General features: G+C 37.9%; 1 protein-coding gene across 4 annotated transcripts in view; it reads left to right on the plus strand.

The window, feature by feature from the left end:
* Window positions 1-18,980, plus strand: part of LRCH1 (leucine rich repeats and calponin homology domain containing 1) — a 235,488-nt gene that overhangs the window by 182,040 nt on the left and 34,468 nt on the right. For 2 of the 4 annotated variants that reach the window (XM_053563719.1, XM_053563717.1), the window contains exons 16-18: window positions 1,796-1,900; window positions 10,002-10,111; window positions 14,359-14,496. In XM_053563719.1, coding sequence (XP_053419694.1) covers window positions 1,796-1,900; window positions 10,002-10,111; window positions 14,359-14,496 — 353 coding nt within the window. The remainder of the gene's footprint in view (window positions 1-1,795; window positions 1,901-10,001; window positions 10,112-14,358; window positions 14,497-18,980) is intronic. The other 2 variants (XM_053563720.1, XM_053563718.1) reach the window with 1 other exon arrangement.

Consider the following 18,980-nt stretch of genomic DNA (forward strand, 5'->3'; position numbering starts at 1 on the left):
TGGAAGGAATGGAGGTGAGTCTGGGCACAGCTCATCTATGCCTGCAGTGGTGACCCGCCTCCCCCAGGAGACTTATCTCTACACCTTGAGGACCCTATACTGGGCTGCAGACTTTCTCCTCATCCTTGTAGGAAGTTTTGCACAATGTTAAAATATTTCATAATCGAGAAAATCAGAAGGCGAATGGGTCTCCAAAGAAGAATAGTCTTTTGAAAGCTCAGCTTGCAATTAAGTCATGTAGTCATGTCAGTGACTTTTTTATTCCTTTTATGGAGTCTAAACTCAACTTATCAAAGTTAAGGTTTGCATTGTACTGGCACTGTGAAATCATTTCAGATTCTTTGTAATGGTGAAATACAAATGGAGTATTTATTTTCGTAGTAGAAAACAAAAATAATTTCCTTTTCAAGCTTTCCAGCCATTCTATAATGCTGACTAACAAATGTGGAAAATTGTTCTAGCTGTTGAAAGCTCCGTGGAAGTTGGTTGCTGTAAATAATGCTGATTTATCTTCAGGAACATCATGTGGCATGTTGGAAATTTAGAGAACTAGCATTATTTATTGGAATTTTTTTCCATTTGCTTTAGTGATTTTTAAATTGTATAGGATCTGTTTTTGACATTTTCTGGAAAATAGTATACACAGGTATCTCAGTTGGAGATCATATGATTTTAAAAGGTAGATTTTTGATGGAGAAGCTGTGGAATGCTTACAGCTAATTTTTACTTTAAAATTAAGTCTGTGGATCTATGTGATTTCTGTTATCAAAAAACCAGAATGCCCAAATTAGCAAGTGGGAATAATTTAGATTCTTAAAGTAGGCTGACAATTTTCTTTAAACTAATTGTTTTTTTTTTCTTTTCTGATTTTTTTCCTGCAAAGAAAAGACAACTGCACAGACCAAAATATTCATTCCTAGAACCATGTCCGTTTATCTTACTGGATCTGCCTTATGATAGAATAAAAAATTATGTAGATATTTCCTAAATATGGAATTATTGTGTCTATTTACCATAAAAATAAGTGATGTTAGTTCATAAATGACTGATTCAGAATTTATTAAAATTGATTGACATCTACTGGTTAATTGGGTTTGTTGCTGAATAAACTCTACCAGTGTCTCCCAAATTGGTTTTTTTGTTTGTTTTTTACTGAACAATATTGAAAACAATATTGAAAGTTATGTCTCTAGCAAGGATTGAGGAAATAGTTGGCTAGATGGAGTCAGTCAAGAATGCATGACTGCGGACCTAAAAAGAAATTGTTCATTGCCTTGGGGAAAAGAAAGCACTAATGGTAAAGAATGATGCTATAATAGTTTTATTTCTAAATAACAGATATATTTATATGTATTAAGCTTTGTCCTCTGTGACCATATATTTTGTGTGAATCCTATTTGCTAAGATTGTTAGTATTTAGAAAGTCTCTGAGAGGGGTCTCTAGGAGCTCTTTTACTTTTATCTACTTAACCTGTGGGTACTCTTTCTTTCTGCTGACCTGATTCATTAATACTCTAAGACTGTGGGCTTACGGAACTGTTAAGATTAACAATATTAATTGCATGCAAAGTATACGTTGATGAGTACTAACACTCAGTTTTTATCATTTTTTTATTCCATGCGCCATCTTTCATTCTTCTCCTATATTGTACGTTTGAAATTAAACCCTGTATAAATGAAATCCACTCTTCATTTCCATACAAACCCTATGCCATTTGTGAAATGCTGCTGCCCCTTTGGTTTTTCCTGGTCCTTGTGCAACTGTACGCGGACTGGCTCTCTGGCTCCCCTGCAGACCCAGCCCTCATTCTTCCTCCTGTCTCCTTCAACACACTTACACAGGCACAGACATGGGACAGCTCTAGCTACAGTGTTCCATCTGAAGGGGACAGTGACAATGGTAGGTGGCTTTGACCTATTCTCTGATGTTCTCATTAATAAGCCAGTGAGAATACTGAACTTTCTATTCTGTGCAGCTGAAGATAGGGTATATGTGCCTGCATGCTTGATACAATAAATAGAGTAAGCCTGGAACACGAAATCCAGAAAAGTGCATGCGATTGTTCTCCAGAAGTTGGTCCAACTACAGTTTAATTATCTTTAGTGTTCTGAATTTATTTGGGGAAGACTTTATAATCCTCTCTTTCCCTGCCTTTTGCTTGGGTTATTGGTTTGCTTGTTTATCGAGGTTTGGGGTTTGCACATTTGGATTATCTCTGCTTGCTCCTACCTCTGAAATGAATGCTTTTAGAGTTCACCTTAGGAGAGTTTTAAGGTAATTAAAATGGACTTCTGCTGACCCTCGAGTGTTGCACTGAAAATACTGTTAATGTTGAAAAATTTCTAAAGATGAAGACAGATGAAGATTTCATTTGCCTTCTTTTTTCCCTCAAATTATTGGCATGTTTTGATTTTTGGCACCTTGAGTGTGAGTTCATCTATATAGTATTCATGAATACATGAATAGTAACTTAGCCCGAGAATCAAATGTGTAAATAAAAAATTGGGGACACTCAGCTGGAGTTACTGTAGATATCCTTTAATGTTGTACCATTAGATATATTAAATAGCCTAAGAGGTGCAAATAAAGTAAATATTTTTAGTTAGGTGTACTTACCACATAAATCTTAATCTCCATTCTAGACTAATGCTACTTTAGATTTTAAACATTTTACTTCAAAATACAAAGTGACTGTGGTCATGTTAAATGAAGCAGAAAGTGTGACTTACAGGGACATTAGATGTGAAGGGTTCCCACAATGCAAAACCAATGGGAAAAGTTGTTTTCTGATAATACTTATCTTTTTATCCTTATTATATGTAAGACTTAGAAAATGTATATTTAAATACTTGCCGTGATTTGCTAAAATCCAACTAAAAATTCTTCTATACTTTCATTATGGGGAAGGATAATGTATATTTTGGCAGGTTAGTTATTAAAGTAATTTTAATAATTTCATAGATTTCTAAATTTTTAAACTGAAAATAAGTATAAGTAAAAAACAATGATCAGGAAACAAAAGGCCCTTATACTACCCTGTTTTAAATTCTGGAAGTTGAAGAGGGCTAAATGGAAACTTTCTTGATAAACTTTCTTTACTTCAAATTTTTAAAAAAAGATAAAGGAGGGGAGGCATTTTTGTTTTTCAGAAAGCATTGCTATTTATAGGTCTGATGTTGTTTAAGGGAAACAAGGCTTAGAATGAAAGATTTATGTGTGGTTTGGTATTTCCTTAGGAATGGTGTCTGAAACCAAAGGACTTTTTTTTTTGTCTTCTTTTTTGGTTTGTTTTTGGAGAGTCTCACCCTGTTGCCCTGGGTAGTTCTGTGGTGTCATAGCTCACAAGCAACTTCAATCTCAAACTCCTGGGCTCAAGTGATCCTCCTGCCCCAGCCTTCCTCGCAGCTGGGACTAGGCTTGAGCCACTGTTCCCAGCCAAAGGACTTTTTTTAAGTTGGGAAAAAATTAGATATGTGCCAGCAGAACTTGTATCCTTATTGAACTGACAAAAACCAGAAAGGTGAGGTGAGCTGCCTGGGTCACCCTGAGAGGTAGAGATGGAGGTGAGGCTCCCAACTCATTTATTTTATTTTTTTTTTTGAGACAGAGTTTCACTAGGTTGCCCTTGGTTCAGAGTACTGTGGTGTCACAGCTCACAGCAATCTCTAACTCTTGGGCATAAGCTATTCTCTTGCCTCAGCCTCCCAAGTAGCTGGGACTACAGGTGCCCGTCACAATGCCCAGCTTTTTTTTTGGTTGTAGTTGTCATTGTTGTTTGGCGGGCCGGGCTGGATTCGAACCTGCCAGCTCTGGTGTATGTGGCTGGCGCCTTAGCCGCTAAGCTGCAGGCACTGAGCCGAGGCTTCCAACTCTCATATCATCTCTACGGTACATTCATTCTATAGATGTTTATCGGAGGCACTATGTGGAAAGTGTTAAGCCTGGCTGTCTTCCTTTCATTAAAAATTCTACTATTTTTATAGATAATAATCATTGTGAAAATCTTTCTAAAAAACAGAATAACCTTGCACTAATTATTGGGTATTTTTTCTCTCAGTGAAAATTGCAGGGATTCTCATTATGCATCATCACAGGAATAATAAAGGGATTGCTCCCTCTGTTCATGTGGCTACTCAGTTGTATCAGACGATTGCTAGTTGTCATTGTTCCCTGTTTGCAATTTGTATGTGATCTCCTGGGCAGCAGAAAATGTTCTGTCTGTGCAGAAGCTGTTTACAAATACACCCCAGATCTGATCTTTTATGTCTCTCCATTCTCTTTGATACATTTTCTTAAATTAAAGAAGCTGTGTGACTGTGAGTCTGCAGGTCTACGAGCCAGTGTCTACCTTTTGTGCCGTTCTTACTGGTTCCTCTTCAGTGGAAAATCCTATTCAGTGGCTTCTCTTGGCATTTCAAAGCTGATGATGACATCAGTCTTGCTTCCTCATATTTTCGCCATTATTCAGTATCTGCAGCTACCTTTGTAAATAACCTGTGTAAATAAGCATCATCTTATTACCAACTCAACCTAACATCATGTAATTTGACTTTCATGTATACATTTCAGTTACGATTTTTGGTAAAGATGTAACTTTTATACCTTGCTTACTGCCTTGCTTTATATAAAGATTGATCTTTTATTTCAATTCTTTCAAATATTTTATTCCAATTTAAAATAACATTTAAAATTTTCCATGTTCAAAGAGAAATTTAAAGATGGCAAACTGTCCAGAAGGTGCTCAGGGGTTTGAATCCCCAAAATCCCCCAAGTTCTAAGACGGATAGAGGAAGATGTCCAAGTTTGTCTGTAGGTCTCCCCACACCCGGACCTGGGTGGGGCAGCTCAGTTAGCGCTCAACCTGGAGACTTAACTTCTGCTATTCCCCTTGCTCTTGTGTCCTCTTACTGAATCTTTTCTTTTCCCCTCCACTTTGACGTTAAAACCCTTCCTGTCTTCTTTTGGATCATTTTTGCTTTTCCGTTTGTAGTAAATTAATAGGTGCTAACTTACTGAAAATTGATCTTTAAATTATCAGCAGAGAATGAAGGGGCATATCCATCTTAACAGTGTACGGACATTTTCCCTGATTCTTTACAATAATGTGGCACTATAGGTGTTAATTTCCCCCATAACAATAATGAGGAAACTGAGGCTGTGAGAAGCTTTTCAGTGCTTTTCAACTCAGGTTTCATATTAGAATCAATTATGTATTTTTAAAACCACAGATGCTTAGGCACCACACTCAGAAATGCTCGTTTATTTGGTATATTGTTGAATGTAAGCCCTGATAGTTGTTCTTTTTTTTATCTAAGGCTTATGATAATTTTTCAAAGCTACCATATTGCTGCTCTTGAATCTGTTTATTTTTAACATCATGTCCTGTTGGGATCCTTAACTCTTAAGGAAAAATCGAGAGCCAAATTTCAAAACCTCACATTTCTACAGAGAAGAAATCTCTCATTGAGTTAAATTTAGGTGATGAAGGTTAATAAGCTGCATAGATTGATATTTCTTATATGAAGAGTGCATTTCATGCAATAATTTAAATGATAAAGTAAATTTGGAGCAATCTTTAGAGCATTGGGCTTTCCTTCTTTGCTTAACTGAAAGATGTTCTGTTCTTAGAACTGGAGAAATGATTTATTGTACCCATCTTTACAAATCTGAGAAGTGCCCATTATATGTTAGGGTGGATGCAGTTCTGAAAAAGACAGCCAAAGTCTCTGCTTTCATGCAACTTTTATTTTAAAGTCTAATGCATTCATACCTGGAAACTGAGGTTAGGAGATTTTTCATGAGAGGAAAAGTTCTGTCCGCTGATTATTAGGAGAGGATAATCTCTTCAAGATACTCTCCAAATGGACTGATCTTTGAATGAGGGAGTTTTTGAAACACTTGTTTCATCCGTTCATTCAGCAAACTCATCTTGGCCAACTCACTGCTTTCTGGAGCAGGGGTGGAGGGTACCAGCTGGACACAGACATAAATTCCTAGCCATCTCTAAAGGAGAGAAATAGCACTGTACAGAAAGTGGTGTGTGTTGCAGGAGAGACACAGGGAAACAATTTTGTATGTTCATACGAGACAGAAATGACTCCCAACTTACAGATGAGAATGGGGATGAGAGTGGAAAAAAAAGATAGAGGTAATGGAAAAATCAATAGAGTTTGACTTGTTACCTACAAAGATGAATTGGATATCCTGCATAAACATACACATCATTCCCTGCAGAGTCTGTGCTTACCTCTTCAGCTAAATAAATTACTTATATGAGTAAATCATTTCCATTCTTTAAATGTTATTTGACATTTAGTAAATACACTAAGTTTAGTTTAAGCAGGACTAATGTTTTTTCTTCATCTTAAATCACCTATCTCTGTCTCTTCCTATATACACAGACATACAACCACTCTGCTCTCTCTGTCTCTCTTTTTTTTTTTGAGACAGGGTCTCACTTTGTCACTCTTGGTAGTGTGCTGTGGTGTCATAGCTCACAGCAACCTCAAACTCCTGGGCTCAAGCAATTCTCCTGGTCAGCCTCGGAAGTAATTGGGACTACAGGCACCTGCTTCACTGCTTGGCTAGATTTATAGAGGGGGATGTCACTCTTTTTACTCAGGCTGGTCTGGAACTCCTGAGCTCAATCAACCCACCAGCCTTGTTCTTCCAGAGCGCCAGGATTGAAGGCGTGGGCCACCTTGCCTGGCCTCACTCTGCTCTCTTGACACTCTTTTTTCCTTCTTATTTGCACCTAAACAGTCATGGGTAGTATGATTTGAAAAACAGGTGCTCACAGCGGGGCTATTCTAATATCCTCAGGCTAGACTTCCCCCTGATTTAAGTAAGGGAGTTCTTGAAATTTAGTGAAATGAAATTAAGGAAGATCAGAATAATTCTATCCTAGATCAGTTTCCCGAAGACTTGACCCAGACTGGTCACTGGATTTATTATTTAAATATGACTTGAATGAAAAAAAGATTTGTAGTAATATAATCAGAGCTACCTAATGGCCCCAGTAAAATTCTGCTGTAACAAGCCCAGCGAAATAATCAACTACTTATGTGCTTGGTAGGCTTATTATGAGCCTACAGAGATTATTTTAAATGCTTATACATGTCATAGTAATTAATGCATTTGGAAAACTAGTAGTAATATAGTCACAATTTCCAGCAATGTTCACTTTAAAAGCCACAGTTCAAGTTTTTTTTTTTTTAACACTTTTTGATTGCTTAACATTCATAGGAAAAATGCCCAAGTGTGCATGTTGTGTTTTTAAGCCGCACAGGAATTTAAAATGAAAAATGATGCCAGGAAATTAAAACCCAGACACCACTTCATTAGCCCGATAGCTCACACAGGGCTCTAATAAGGCGTACATACAGAAGCTTATGGGTCATTTAACTTCCTGATAGTTTAATATTCAGAATGAAATCTGCCAGTAAAAACATATTAAAATATTAAACACATTCTATTAAATGAGATTACCCCCAGAAAAAAAAAGGCAAAGGAACATAAACCCTCCAAAGAAAACGTTAGACTTGTTTACACGATGTTGAGACGCCCCCTGCTGGCCCACATGTATGTTACTCAACTCTATCCACATTCCTTGACATTTTTGGTAAATTTGGTTGACTTTTTCTTCTGAGGGTATGAATTCTTTCTAGATTTTACATTTTATGTTTTTCTTCCAGTTGTATGCTTAAATAGGTAACATGTTGTTGTTTTGATTGAGATGGTATAAAGGCAAGTTGAACACATTCTCCAAATTCTTCCAAGCTTCTTAATTTGTCAAACTTTTCCTTGTTTCCCTTTGCTCTGTGAAATTTTCATTTCTGCCTGGTGGCCACTCTGTCCTTCTTTTGCTGGCCATGGCTTTGTTTTTTAACCAATTGGTCTCACTTCCTGGGAGGTTTGGGTTTTGTGGGACTCAGCCACAGCCCTTCTGCGACATGCCTTTGGCTCTTTTTGCCTGTGACTTCCCTCAGTGGTGGCCAGCATAGGTGCCAAGCCACAAGCTGACCCCCCCCCCCCCACTGTGAGGTTCTAGAAGGTGAAAGGCCCATGGTTAGATCATTCGCTTTCTTCATGAACTGTGTGTAAGTCAACAATTAAAATGGGTCAACTTTCTCATCTTCCATAGAGCATCGGAATATTGATTCAAATATCCTAGAACTGATCTAGAAAGAAAACACCAAGATATGAGACGTATAATGCGTATTCAAAGTACAAATTGAAAGTAAAATTATATACTTAGGCAAGTGCAGGACTTTTGGTTATACAGAGTATAGACACGAGTCTTTTATCTCAAGTATTATATTTATAAGCCATATTTATTTAAAAAAATTCTAATACATTGAAGTAGTTCCTAACATGGCCCATAGGCAGTGTTTTTCAGAGTAGAATAAAAGTTGCATATTTTTGTTGATATTGTTTAAATTATAGTGATTTAAACTACTGGAATTGTAATATGCCAGTGAAGCCTTCTATGTGGTATTGATTTCTAAAATTGGGGTTTTCTGCCCAAAATTTCCTGTAGGATTCCCCTTCCCTGCCCCAATCTGGGTTCATCTTTTTACTCTCTCTGCATGCATAGACAGTTGATAGTCTAGGATAGTGCTTTCCAACCTTTTTTATCTCATGGCACACTTGAACCTATAGTTAAACTTGCCCAGCACACTTAAATTATGTTGATCAAAAAAGAGTGCAAAAAAGAATATATTCACTATGCTTTCGAACTTTTTCTGAAAATAATTTAATTAATGGTCTGTACAAATTTTCGTGGCCCACCTAAGATCTTCTCATACTGATTAAAAATCACTGATCTAGGATAAAAATCTTTTAAGACGAAAAATTTAAATCTGCCTTGTGCTTTGTATCATAAGAAAATTAATTTCAACCCTGCTATAATCACTCCTCCACATATGTAAGAGATTTTTACCTACTTGGTTGGTCTTTAAAAGATGTCAGCCTTCAGAGGTCAAAAGCATGCATTTTCTTAATTCTTTCTAGAGAGAGTAGTGCTATTAGTTACTATTCTTGGAGACTGTAAATTTTAAGGACCTGAAGCCAACTGTGATCCCTTAAGCCATCTCTAATCTTGCCAATCTTTCTAAAAGATTACGTTCATCTCCAGAGAGCTAACTTTTTTTTTTTTTTTTTTAAGACAGAGCCTCACTTTGTTGCCCCTCTGTAGAGAGCTGTGGCATCAGTGCTCTACGCTCACAGAAACCTCAACTCATGGGCTCAAGCGATTCTCTTGCCTCAGCCTTCCAAGTAGCTGGGACTACAGGCACCTGTCAGAACCCCCAGCTATTTTTGTTGTTGTTTGTTTGTTTAGCAGGCCCAGGCTGAGTTCAAACCAATAGTCCTGGTGTACATGGCTGGTGCCCTAACCACTGAGCTATGGACTCTGAGCCAGAGCTAACTTTTTGAATAACCTGTCATCATAGGGAAGAAGGCAGAATTTTTGCACTCCACACTTAAATATGTAATCCTGTGTATCAGCACTTAGTTCTTAACCCGGGCTTATGAAAAAAATTATGCCAACAAAAACATTAATTTGTGCTTATTTTTAATAGGTAAAACAATTCTAAAGTCTTTTTATTGGAAAGAAAGCATCTGAACTTAATGAAAGGATTGTGACTATAAATTAAAATTTATCATGAAAAAAAGTGGAAAGATGAGGAAGGCAGAGCATCTGTCAGAGGATCAGCATGGAATGATCCCAACAATCACCCAAACCCTTTCCTGAATTCAATTTATTATCCCCCCAAAACACAGCTTGTTAGTCCACATGACCCAGTATTATTTAAAATACAATCTCTGTTAGAATATTTGAATCAAACTTTCCCTGTGAAATTGGAATTTCTTTTGTTTGTTTGAGTGGCAAATGAATTATCTTGGATAAATAAAAATACTGTTTAGTTTTAATATGTATAAGCCCTATGTGGCAACTTGTACAGACACTACATAACACCTTTTTCCCTTTCTATTCTAGTGTTTCTAAGACCTCAGAGAAATTTGGAATCTATAGACCCACAGTTTACAATCCGGAGGAAAATGGAGCAGATGAGAGAAGAAAAAGAGCTGGTGGAACAACTCCGTGAGGTACCTGAGACATATTATGTAACAAAAGATTAATTTTCAGAACTGAAGCAACCTCCTGTATTTTTTAAGAATAGGGCCAGGCACAGTGGCTTGTACCTACAATCCAAGCACTTTGGCAGGTCAAGATGAGAGGATCATTTGAGGCCAAGGTTCAAAACCAGCCTGAACAACATAGCAAGACCCCGTGTCTACAAAAAAATTAAAAATTAGCCAGAGCTGGTAGCACACACTTATAGTCCCAGTTACTTGGGAGGCTGAGGTGGAGGATCATTTGAGCCCAGGAGTGCAAGGTTTCAGGGAGCTGTAAGGGTGCCACTGCACTCCAGCCTGGGGGACGGAGTTGGACCCATTTTAAAAAATAGACTTTTGAGTATTGCAAACAATCCCAGTTTCAAATCTAGCTAGGTCATTCACTGACTGACTAATGTAGGGCTAGTTTCTTAACAACTTTGAGTCTTAGTTTCTTCATGTATTAAAAAATGATTCTAATCTACCTTAGTGGGGTTTGGCGAGGAATATATGAGATAACATAAGGAGAAATACAAAAACATAAGTATAAATGCCAGGACTGTTTCCATTCAGTTGTACTGTAAAATAATGCCCTCTCATTTATTTATTTAATAATAATATTCTGTTAATTTAAAGATGTTTAGAGTTATCCTCACTTTATACCCTAAACTGGTCAGAACTTTAAAGTTAATCTTTCGACCGACAAAACATCTGAGTTCCTAGCAAAGATGATGTTATGTGCTGGATATCATTGAAGATTTTAAGCTTGGTGATGGCAGAGATCGTGGCTGTCTTATTCCTGGTGCATTTCTTAGTTCCTGGCAGGCACGCTGCAGGTAACCAACTCCACCCATATGGAAGGTTAAATAATAGCACAGGGGCCAGTCACCAAAGAAGACGAGATTGGTGTTATTAAAGGCAGCACAGTATGAATTGCTACATAAGTTCTTTATGTTCCAAGAGAAATATAGCTATGAATTAGAGTAGTATAAGAAAGCTTTTTAGAGGAGGTAGATTTTATGTTAAATCTTGTCCTTTCAGTAACAAATGTTCATTGAGCACCACTCAGGTAAGCGTTATTCTAGGTGATGGAGAGAGGAGAGAACAAGAAAGTCCCTGGCTTCTTCAGAAAAAATAGTCAATAAGAAGGAAACACATAAATATGAGTGATGAGTTATGCAAATGAGCAATGACTCCTATGAATAAAATTTAAATTAAATTAAGGTAGGCTGGCATCTTTGGCAGATAAAACTATATATATGCTTTAGGAGGTAGTCAGGAGAAAAGAATTAAAAAAAAAACAGCAACCCTTTTACCACCAGTTCAAGCTATCCATAGTGGTTGATTCAATGAGCACAAAGGGAAAGTCAGACCTCTGTCGTTTGCCTAGATTATTTAGATATGTTGGAAACTTGGAAGGTGGACTTTCTGAGATCTATGCAAATAAGCCAAAAAGCTAAGGTATGCCTCTCAAGGAGTGATACCTTATGATTTTATCTTCAGTGTGGGCCATATTGATCAGTATGTTTTAATTTGGTGATACAAAATTAGAGACTGAAAGAGTACCTTAAAAAATTGTGTGTACAAACACAGATCTGAAAGAGGTTTATGTAACACTGTTCTATGCACCATTTTCAAGTTTTCGTGTATTGTAAATCACCAGATTAATTCGTCCTTTCATAGGTTATTATCCAGTTTAAAGGAACTTCTGTTACAAAATAGAAACTTTTATCTGAGGTTTTAAAATTGATTTACGAGAGGGTGGAGGAGACATACTTTTCCTTATTTCTTTCATTAAATACATCTAAAGCCCTTAGACATTATATATAAAACAGACATAAGAACACCCTGAAAAATAAAGAGAAGAAGGTAGACTGGTTAGGGTCCTTAGATCTCGAGGAACAACACGGTAGTGAGATCTGTGGGTTTTCTCTCTCTCTTTCTCTTTTTTTTTCTTTGAGACAGAGTCTCATTTTGTTGCTTTCCGTAAAGTGCTGTGGCGTGATAGCTCACAGTAACCTTAAACTCCTGGGCACAAGTAATCTTCTTGCTTCAGCCTCCCGGGTAGCTGGGACTATAGGCATTTGCCACAATGCCTGGCTATTTTTTTTTGTTGTTGTTGTTGTTGTTGTTTGTTTGTTTGTTTTCAAGAGACGGGGTACCACTCTTGCTCAGGCTGGTCTTGAACTGGTGAGCTCAGGCAATCCACCCACCTCGGCCTCTCAAAGTGCTAGAATTACAGGCGTGAGCCCCCCACTGTGCCTGGCTCCATTAGTTTTCTTTCTGCTTCACATATACATGGTATCTCAGATTTGTGGCTGAAGTAGCTAGGAACCTGGAAACACTAATGGGCACAGACATTTTTTTCCCTAACAAAAGCATGCTTTCTCTAGCCAGATGACCAGGAAAGCTACAGCCTACAGCCTAGCAAAACAGAAAACTTTTAGACATTATTTTTTTTTTTTTTTGTAGAGACAGAGTCTCACTGTACCGCCCTCGGGTAGAGTGCCGTGGCGTCACACGGCTCACAGCAACCTCTAACTCTTGGGCTTACACGATTCTCCTGCCTCAGCCTCCCGAGCAGCTGGGACTACAGGTGCCCGCCACAACACCCGGCTATTTTTCTGTTGCAATTTGGCCTGGGCTGGGTCCGAACCCGCCACCCTCGGCATATGGGGCCGGCGCCCTATTAAACGCTGTACTTCAGCTAAACACCACAGAAAACACTGTGGTCCCACCCTCATACCAGCAAAGGCAGAGTCAGGAGGGGCTAGGATTCTCCCCTCACTGGGGTGGTATCAGAGAAGGTCAAATCGGGAACCAGACATTTATTTCCCACTGGCCAGAAAGGAGCATCTGCTCCCACAGTTTCCATGAAGGCCACTTGGGGAACCTGGATTCCCACCCCTATCCAGCAGGAAGGAGGCACCTGCTCCTTTCTCTCCAACCCCTGGCCAGCTGAGATTCAGTGGGTGACCTAGACTTCTCCATTCATCTGGCAGCAGTAAGATGGTAGCAGTGCCCTGCTGAGCAGTGCCAAAAAAAGCCAGCTAAAGCAGAGACTAAACAGGATCCAGGGTTCCATATCATCATAATATAAAAACTGTCCAGTTTTTAATTGAAAGGCACTCTTATATAAGGACCAGAATATCTCAAAGCAAATGAAACAAAAAAGTATCTGCAGATGACAGCACTGCTCTGGAGATGTTAGGATTATCTGACAAATACTGTAAAACAGCCGTGATAAAAATGCTTCAATGGGTGATTTCAGACATGACTGGAGGAAAGGAGGACACCCCGGCAGTGAACTAGAAAATCTAGTCAGAAAGTAGAAGATGTAAAGAAGAACCAGATGGAAATTAAGAACTGAAAAATACATTATCCAAAATAAAAAAGCTCAGTGGTTGGGCTCCCCAGGAGAAGGGAGGTGACAAGGGAAAGAAATGGAACTGGAATAAAGAACAGTAGAAATGGTCTAATCTGAGCAACAGAGAGAAAACAGAAAACAATAAGGCCGCAGGAGGCCTGTGGGCCTTTGAGGAAGGATCTGATATCCTATCATGGGAGGCTCAGAAGGAAAGCAGAAGAGGGGCAGGGCGGGAGAGGCACTGGGTGGGAGGGAAGTGAGTGTGGTTACTCAAGTGCAATGTGAAGGATCCTCCTGGTGATGGGAATGTTGTGCGTCTTGACTCTCTCCATGCCAATACCCTGGTTGTTTTGCAAGTTATTACCATAGCAGGAAATTGGGCAAAGGGTATATGGAAACTCTGTTATTTCTTACAAAGGCATATGAATATAGAATCAATCTCAAAATCAAAAGTTTAATTTTGTACAAAGGAACAAAAATTGATTTCTCAACTAAAACATCATCTAAAAGGCAGCCCTTAATCCCTCTTCTGCCCCATGCAGACTGTCTGAACCAGTCAGATTTGGCTTTTTATTATCAGTTTGTTCTGTTTTTATATTTTCATAGCCGGTACTTAGGAAACATCGAACTCCAGAAGTGATTCCACGATTCCTTTCATTCTACTACTTAAAAATTTTAGAGATAAATGAATTTGTGTTTAGGCAGAGGGATTTTCAATATTATTTGAAAAGATGTAAATAATGCCAGTGTTTTCTTGGCATTCTTATCCTCATGAAGTGAGGGCCTCAGTTCAAGAATACCTGTAATTGTATTTTACTCTCAGTTGCCGCAGCATCAGTAGCAACTGGCTTCTTTCTCATTTCCTTGACAGAGCATTGAGATGAGACTGAAGGTCCGTCTACACGAGGACCTGGGGGCAGCACTTATGGATGGCGTGGTCCTCTGCCATCTGGTCAACCACATCCGCCCACGGTCTGTTGCAAGCATCCATGTCCCCTCCCCGGCGGTTGTAAGTAACACCATATAAGGAAACTAACTTTGGCGTAACACAGACTCTTCAGGGGCATTGCTGTTGTTTCAGAATGCTAATAGCATCACCAACAATGTACTCAAATCTTTTCTGTTGCACCTTTTCCTGTTGTGGTTTGCACTCATAGCAAAATAGCAGAAAAGCTATTATAAAAATATAAATTATAAATTATTTTAATTATAAATTATAATTTATATTTATTTATATATATTTATATATCCTACATAATTAATATAAAATATAAAATTATAAAATAGCAGAAAAGAAACAAAAGAATGGGTCTGAATGAAGCAACATTTTTACTGTTAAAAGGGAGACTACTTAAAATATGTAAATGACAAATGTAATTTTAATTTGTATGTCAATCAAATTGCTTTTAAAAAATTACTGACTAAGGTGCTAACTTTAAGGCTATTGGAACATAAAGATTTATTTCTCTTAAGGGATTATAATTAGCACTGAAAAGGCTTTTCAGAAAGCTCCTTTTGGTTGGTACCTTCCCTTCTAAGTGGAATCTCCTATATTCGTTTTTGGAGATTTTAGGAGAGCCCTGAAAAGATGTGGATTCTATGGAAAATATTAATAACCTGCCGAGATCTCAGCCAGGTAGCTATGAATTCACCAATTCCTTGCTCATTCACTGCGCTCATGGACACAGATGAGTAATACTGGGGACAGAGTGGGGAAGGTTAACATGAATGAGACTCTGTAATGACACCCAAATCCTTGTCTCCAGTGTAGGGGAGATGAAACCTGGGTGCAGGGTCCTCTTGCTAGTACCACAGAGTAGGATTTGAAACACCAGGGGGCTAGCGTTGGTGTTATGATCCTTCAGATGACAGCGAAGGAATCAGAGATGGGGTTTAGGAGAAGAGACAAGAATTTCTGCTCACCTATTTGCTGTTTGTTAGGAAGGGCAGAAGAGTTTAGGGGCTAAAACTATTTAGGGGATTAAAATTCTAAGTCTCCTACTAAAACCGTACAGCTTTGGGCAAGTTACCTACCCTCTCTCTAACTTGATTTGCTCTTCTCTATAATGGAAATGTTCTTGGGAGGATGAAACGAGGCAGTACATATAATTTGCACACAATATAAGTCCTTATCATCGTTGGTGTTTATGTGGCAAGTTAAAAAAATTAAGAGCCCCTATTCTCAAGATACAAGGTGCATAAAATGTCCTATGATTGATGTGTTGGGCAAAAGCTTGCACGACACCCCTGTGCCCTCCCCTCTTCCCAGGAAAGCCTCACACTCGTGTTATTTGTCCTCTTTTCTTTTCTCTTGGCAGCAGGAAGAATTAGCTGATGATCCCATTTCAACTTCTAGTTTCCTTTCTATAGCATTGAACATATCTTTCAGATCTCCCTCTAGCTGATCTCCCTCTAAGGTAGGGCAGTAAATTCTGCTCTATGATACAATATGAAACTTTCCAGTATTACAAATGAGATCCAAAATGCCTCAAAGTTATCTGAGCTGTGTGCCACGTTCTCATGTAATAATTGTTCAAGTTATCTGAGCTGTGTGCCACGTTCTTATGTAATAATTGTTCCCAAAGTATGAGAAAAACATTATGGTTCCTTGAATTTCAATTTGAATGTACAATCAACATTTTACAAGGTGTAAAAGGATACGATGAACTGTGTAACTATACACATTCGTGTATTTTATTTAGTGCTATAATCTTTTAGATGGTACAATGCTGCAATCTTTAAGGAATCTTACGGATTTTACCTTTTTTCTCTTTTTTTAAATAAAATTTTTAGCACTGAAAAAATAATGGGAAATAATGCCAGATTGGTGAAGAAGAAAAAATAAAGGAAGGGAGAAGAAAAATAAACCATTCTTTATCTGATCACCCCAAAATAACCACTATTACCATTTTGTCTTTACTACCAATGTTTTTTGCATATTTAAGTTTTTGATTGTGAGCTTCTCTTATAGACTATTTAACTCTGTTTTTAAAAATTTATTATAGCCAGCAGGTGGGAGAGGAAAGGGGGGGGCGTAAATTCATTAACAGGTATAGTGCACACGAGTCAGGTAAGGGGCACACTTAGAACTTTAACTGAAACTGAACAAAAGCAATTCATGTAACCAAGACACATTTATACCCCTGTAACATTCTGAAATTAAAATAATAATAAATAAATAAAATTTATTATTGAAATCTATTTCCCCATGTCATTGGAATTCTTGATTAAATACTCATTTTAATAACTAATGTATTTTATCCTATGTTACACTATGTTGTAGTTTTCTTAATTTTTTTTCTTTTTTTATTTCAATAGATTTAGTGGGTACAAGTGGTGTTTTGATACATGGATGATTTGTATAGTGATGAAGTCAGGGCTTTCAGTGTACCCATCACCCTAATAGTTATACATTATACCCAGTGGGTAACTTTTGATCACCAGCCTCCACCCACTCTCCCTGCTCTGAGTCTCTAGGGTCCCTTATACCACTCTGTGTAATCATGTACACCTGTCCTTCCTCTCCCATTAATAAGTAAGTACATGTGGTATTATGTTGAGATACTTCATTCAAGGTAATGGTTTCCAGTTCCATACAGTGGCTGTAGAAGACATGATTTCCTCCTTCTTGTGGCTGAGTAGTACTCCATGGTGTGTGTGTGTGTGTATACACATACGTCACATTTTCTCTATCCACTCATCAGTTATTGGGCACTTAGGTTGTTGATTCCATATCTTTGAATTGTGCTGCAATAAACATATGAACATATGTGTCTTTTTGGTATAATGACTTCCTGTTTGGGCAGATAACCAATACGGGCATTGCTGAATCAAATGGTAGGTCTATTTTTAGTTCTTTTTTCTTTCTTTCTTTTTTTGTTTTTTATTAAATCATAGCTGTGTACATTAATGCAATCATGGGGCACCATACACTGGTTTAATAGACCGTTTGACACATTTTCATCACACTGGTTAATACAGCCTTCCTGGCATTTTCTCAGTTATTGTGTTAAGACATTTATATTCTACATTTACTAAGTTTCACATGTACCCATGTAAGATGCACCGCAGGTGTAATCCCACCAATCACTGTCCCTCTGCCCATCCTCCCCCTCCCTCCCCTCCCTCTCCCCCTTCGCCATATTCTTAGGTTATATGGGTTATAGCTTTCATATGAAAGCAGTAAATTAGTTTCATAGTAGGGCTGAGTACATTGGATACTTTTTCTTCCATTCTTGAGATATTTTACTCAGAAGAATATATTTCAGCTCCATCCAAGTAAACATGAAAGAGGTAAAGTCTCCATCTTTCTTTAAGGCTGCATAATATTCCATAGTGTACATATACCACAATTTATTAATCCATTTGTGGATTGATGGGCACTTGGGCTTTTTCCATGACATAGTTATTATGAATTGGGCTGCAATAAACATCCTGGTACAAATATCTTTGTTATAATGTGATTTTTGGTCTTCTGGGTATATACCTAGTAGAGGAATTATAGGATTGAATGGCAGATCTTTTTTTAGACCTCTAAGTGTTCTCCAAACATCTTTTCAAAAGTAATGTATTAATTTGCATTCCCACCAGCAGTGTAGAAGTGTTCCCTTTTCTACACATCCACACCAATATCTCTGGTCTTGGGATTTTGTGATATGGGCTAATCTTACTGGAGTTAGATGATATCACAAAGTAGTTTTGATTTGCATTTCTCTGATGATTAAGGATGATGAGCATTTTTTCATATGTCTGTATGTCTGTAGGCCATGTGCCTGTCTTCTTCAGAGAAGTTTCTCTTCAAGTCCCTTGCCCAGCCTGCAATGGGATCACTTGTTCTTTTCTCGCTTATACATTTGGGTTCTCTGTGGATTCTGGTTATTAAACCTTTGTCAGAGACATAAACTGCAAATATCTTCTCCCATTCTGAGGGCTGTTTGCTTGCTTTACTTACTGTGTTCTTGGCTATGCAGAAGATTTTTAGTTTGATCAGGTCCCAGTAGTGTATTTTTGAAGCTGCTTCAATTGCCTGGCGGGGTGGGTCCTCCTCATAAAATACTCGCCCAGACCGATTTCTTCAAGAGTTTTCCCTGCACTCTCTTCTAATATTTTTATGGTTTTATGTCTTATGTTTAAATCTTTAATCCAGTGAGAGTCTATCTTATTTAATGGTGAAAGGTGTGGGTCCAGTTTTAGTCTTCTACAGGTTACCAGCCAGTTCACCCAGCACCATTTGTTAAATAGGGAATCTTTTCCCCACTGAATGTTTTGAATTGGCTTGTCAAAGATCAAATAACAGTAAGTAGCTGGGTTCATCTCTTGGTTCTTTATTCTGTTCCACACATCCACCTCTCTTGTTTTTGTGCCAGTGACATGCCGTTTTGATCACTATCTATTTATAGTATAGTCTGAGGTCCAGTAGTGTGATTCCTCCTGCTTTGTTTTTATTTCTTAGTAATGTCTTCTCTATTCAAGATTTTTTTCTGATTCCATATA

The sequence above is a fragment of the Nycticebus coucang genome, chromosome 15 (assembly GCF_027406575.1).
Source record: "Nycticebus coucang isolate mNycCou1 chromosome 15, mNycCou1.pri, whole genome shotgun sequence".
Classification (NCBI taxonomy): Eukaryota; Metazoa; Chordata; class Mammalia; order Primates; family Lorisidae; genus Nycticebus; species Nycticebus coucang.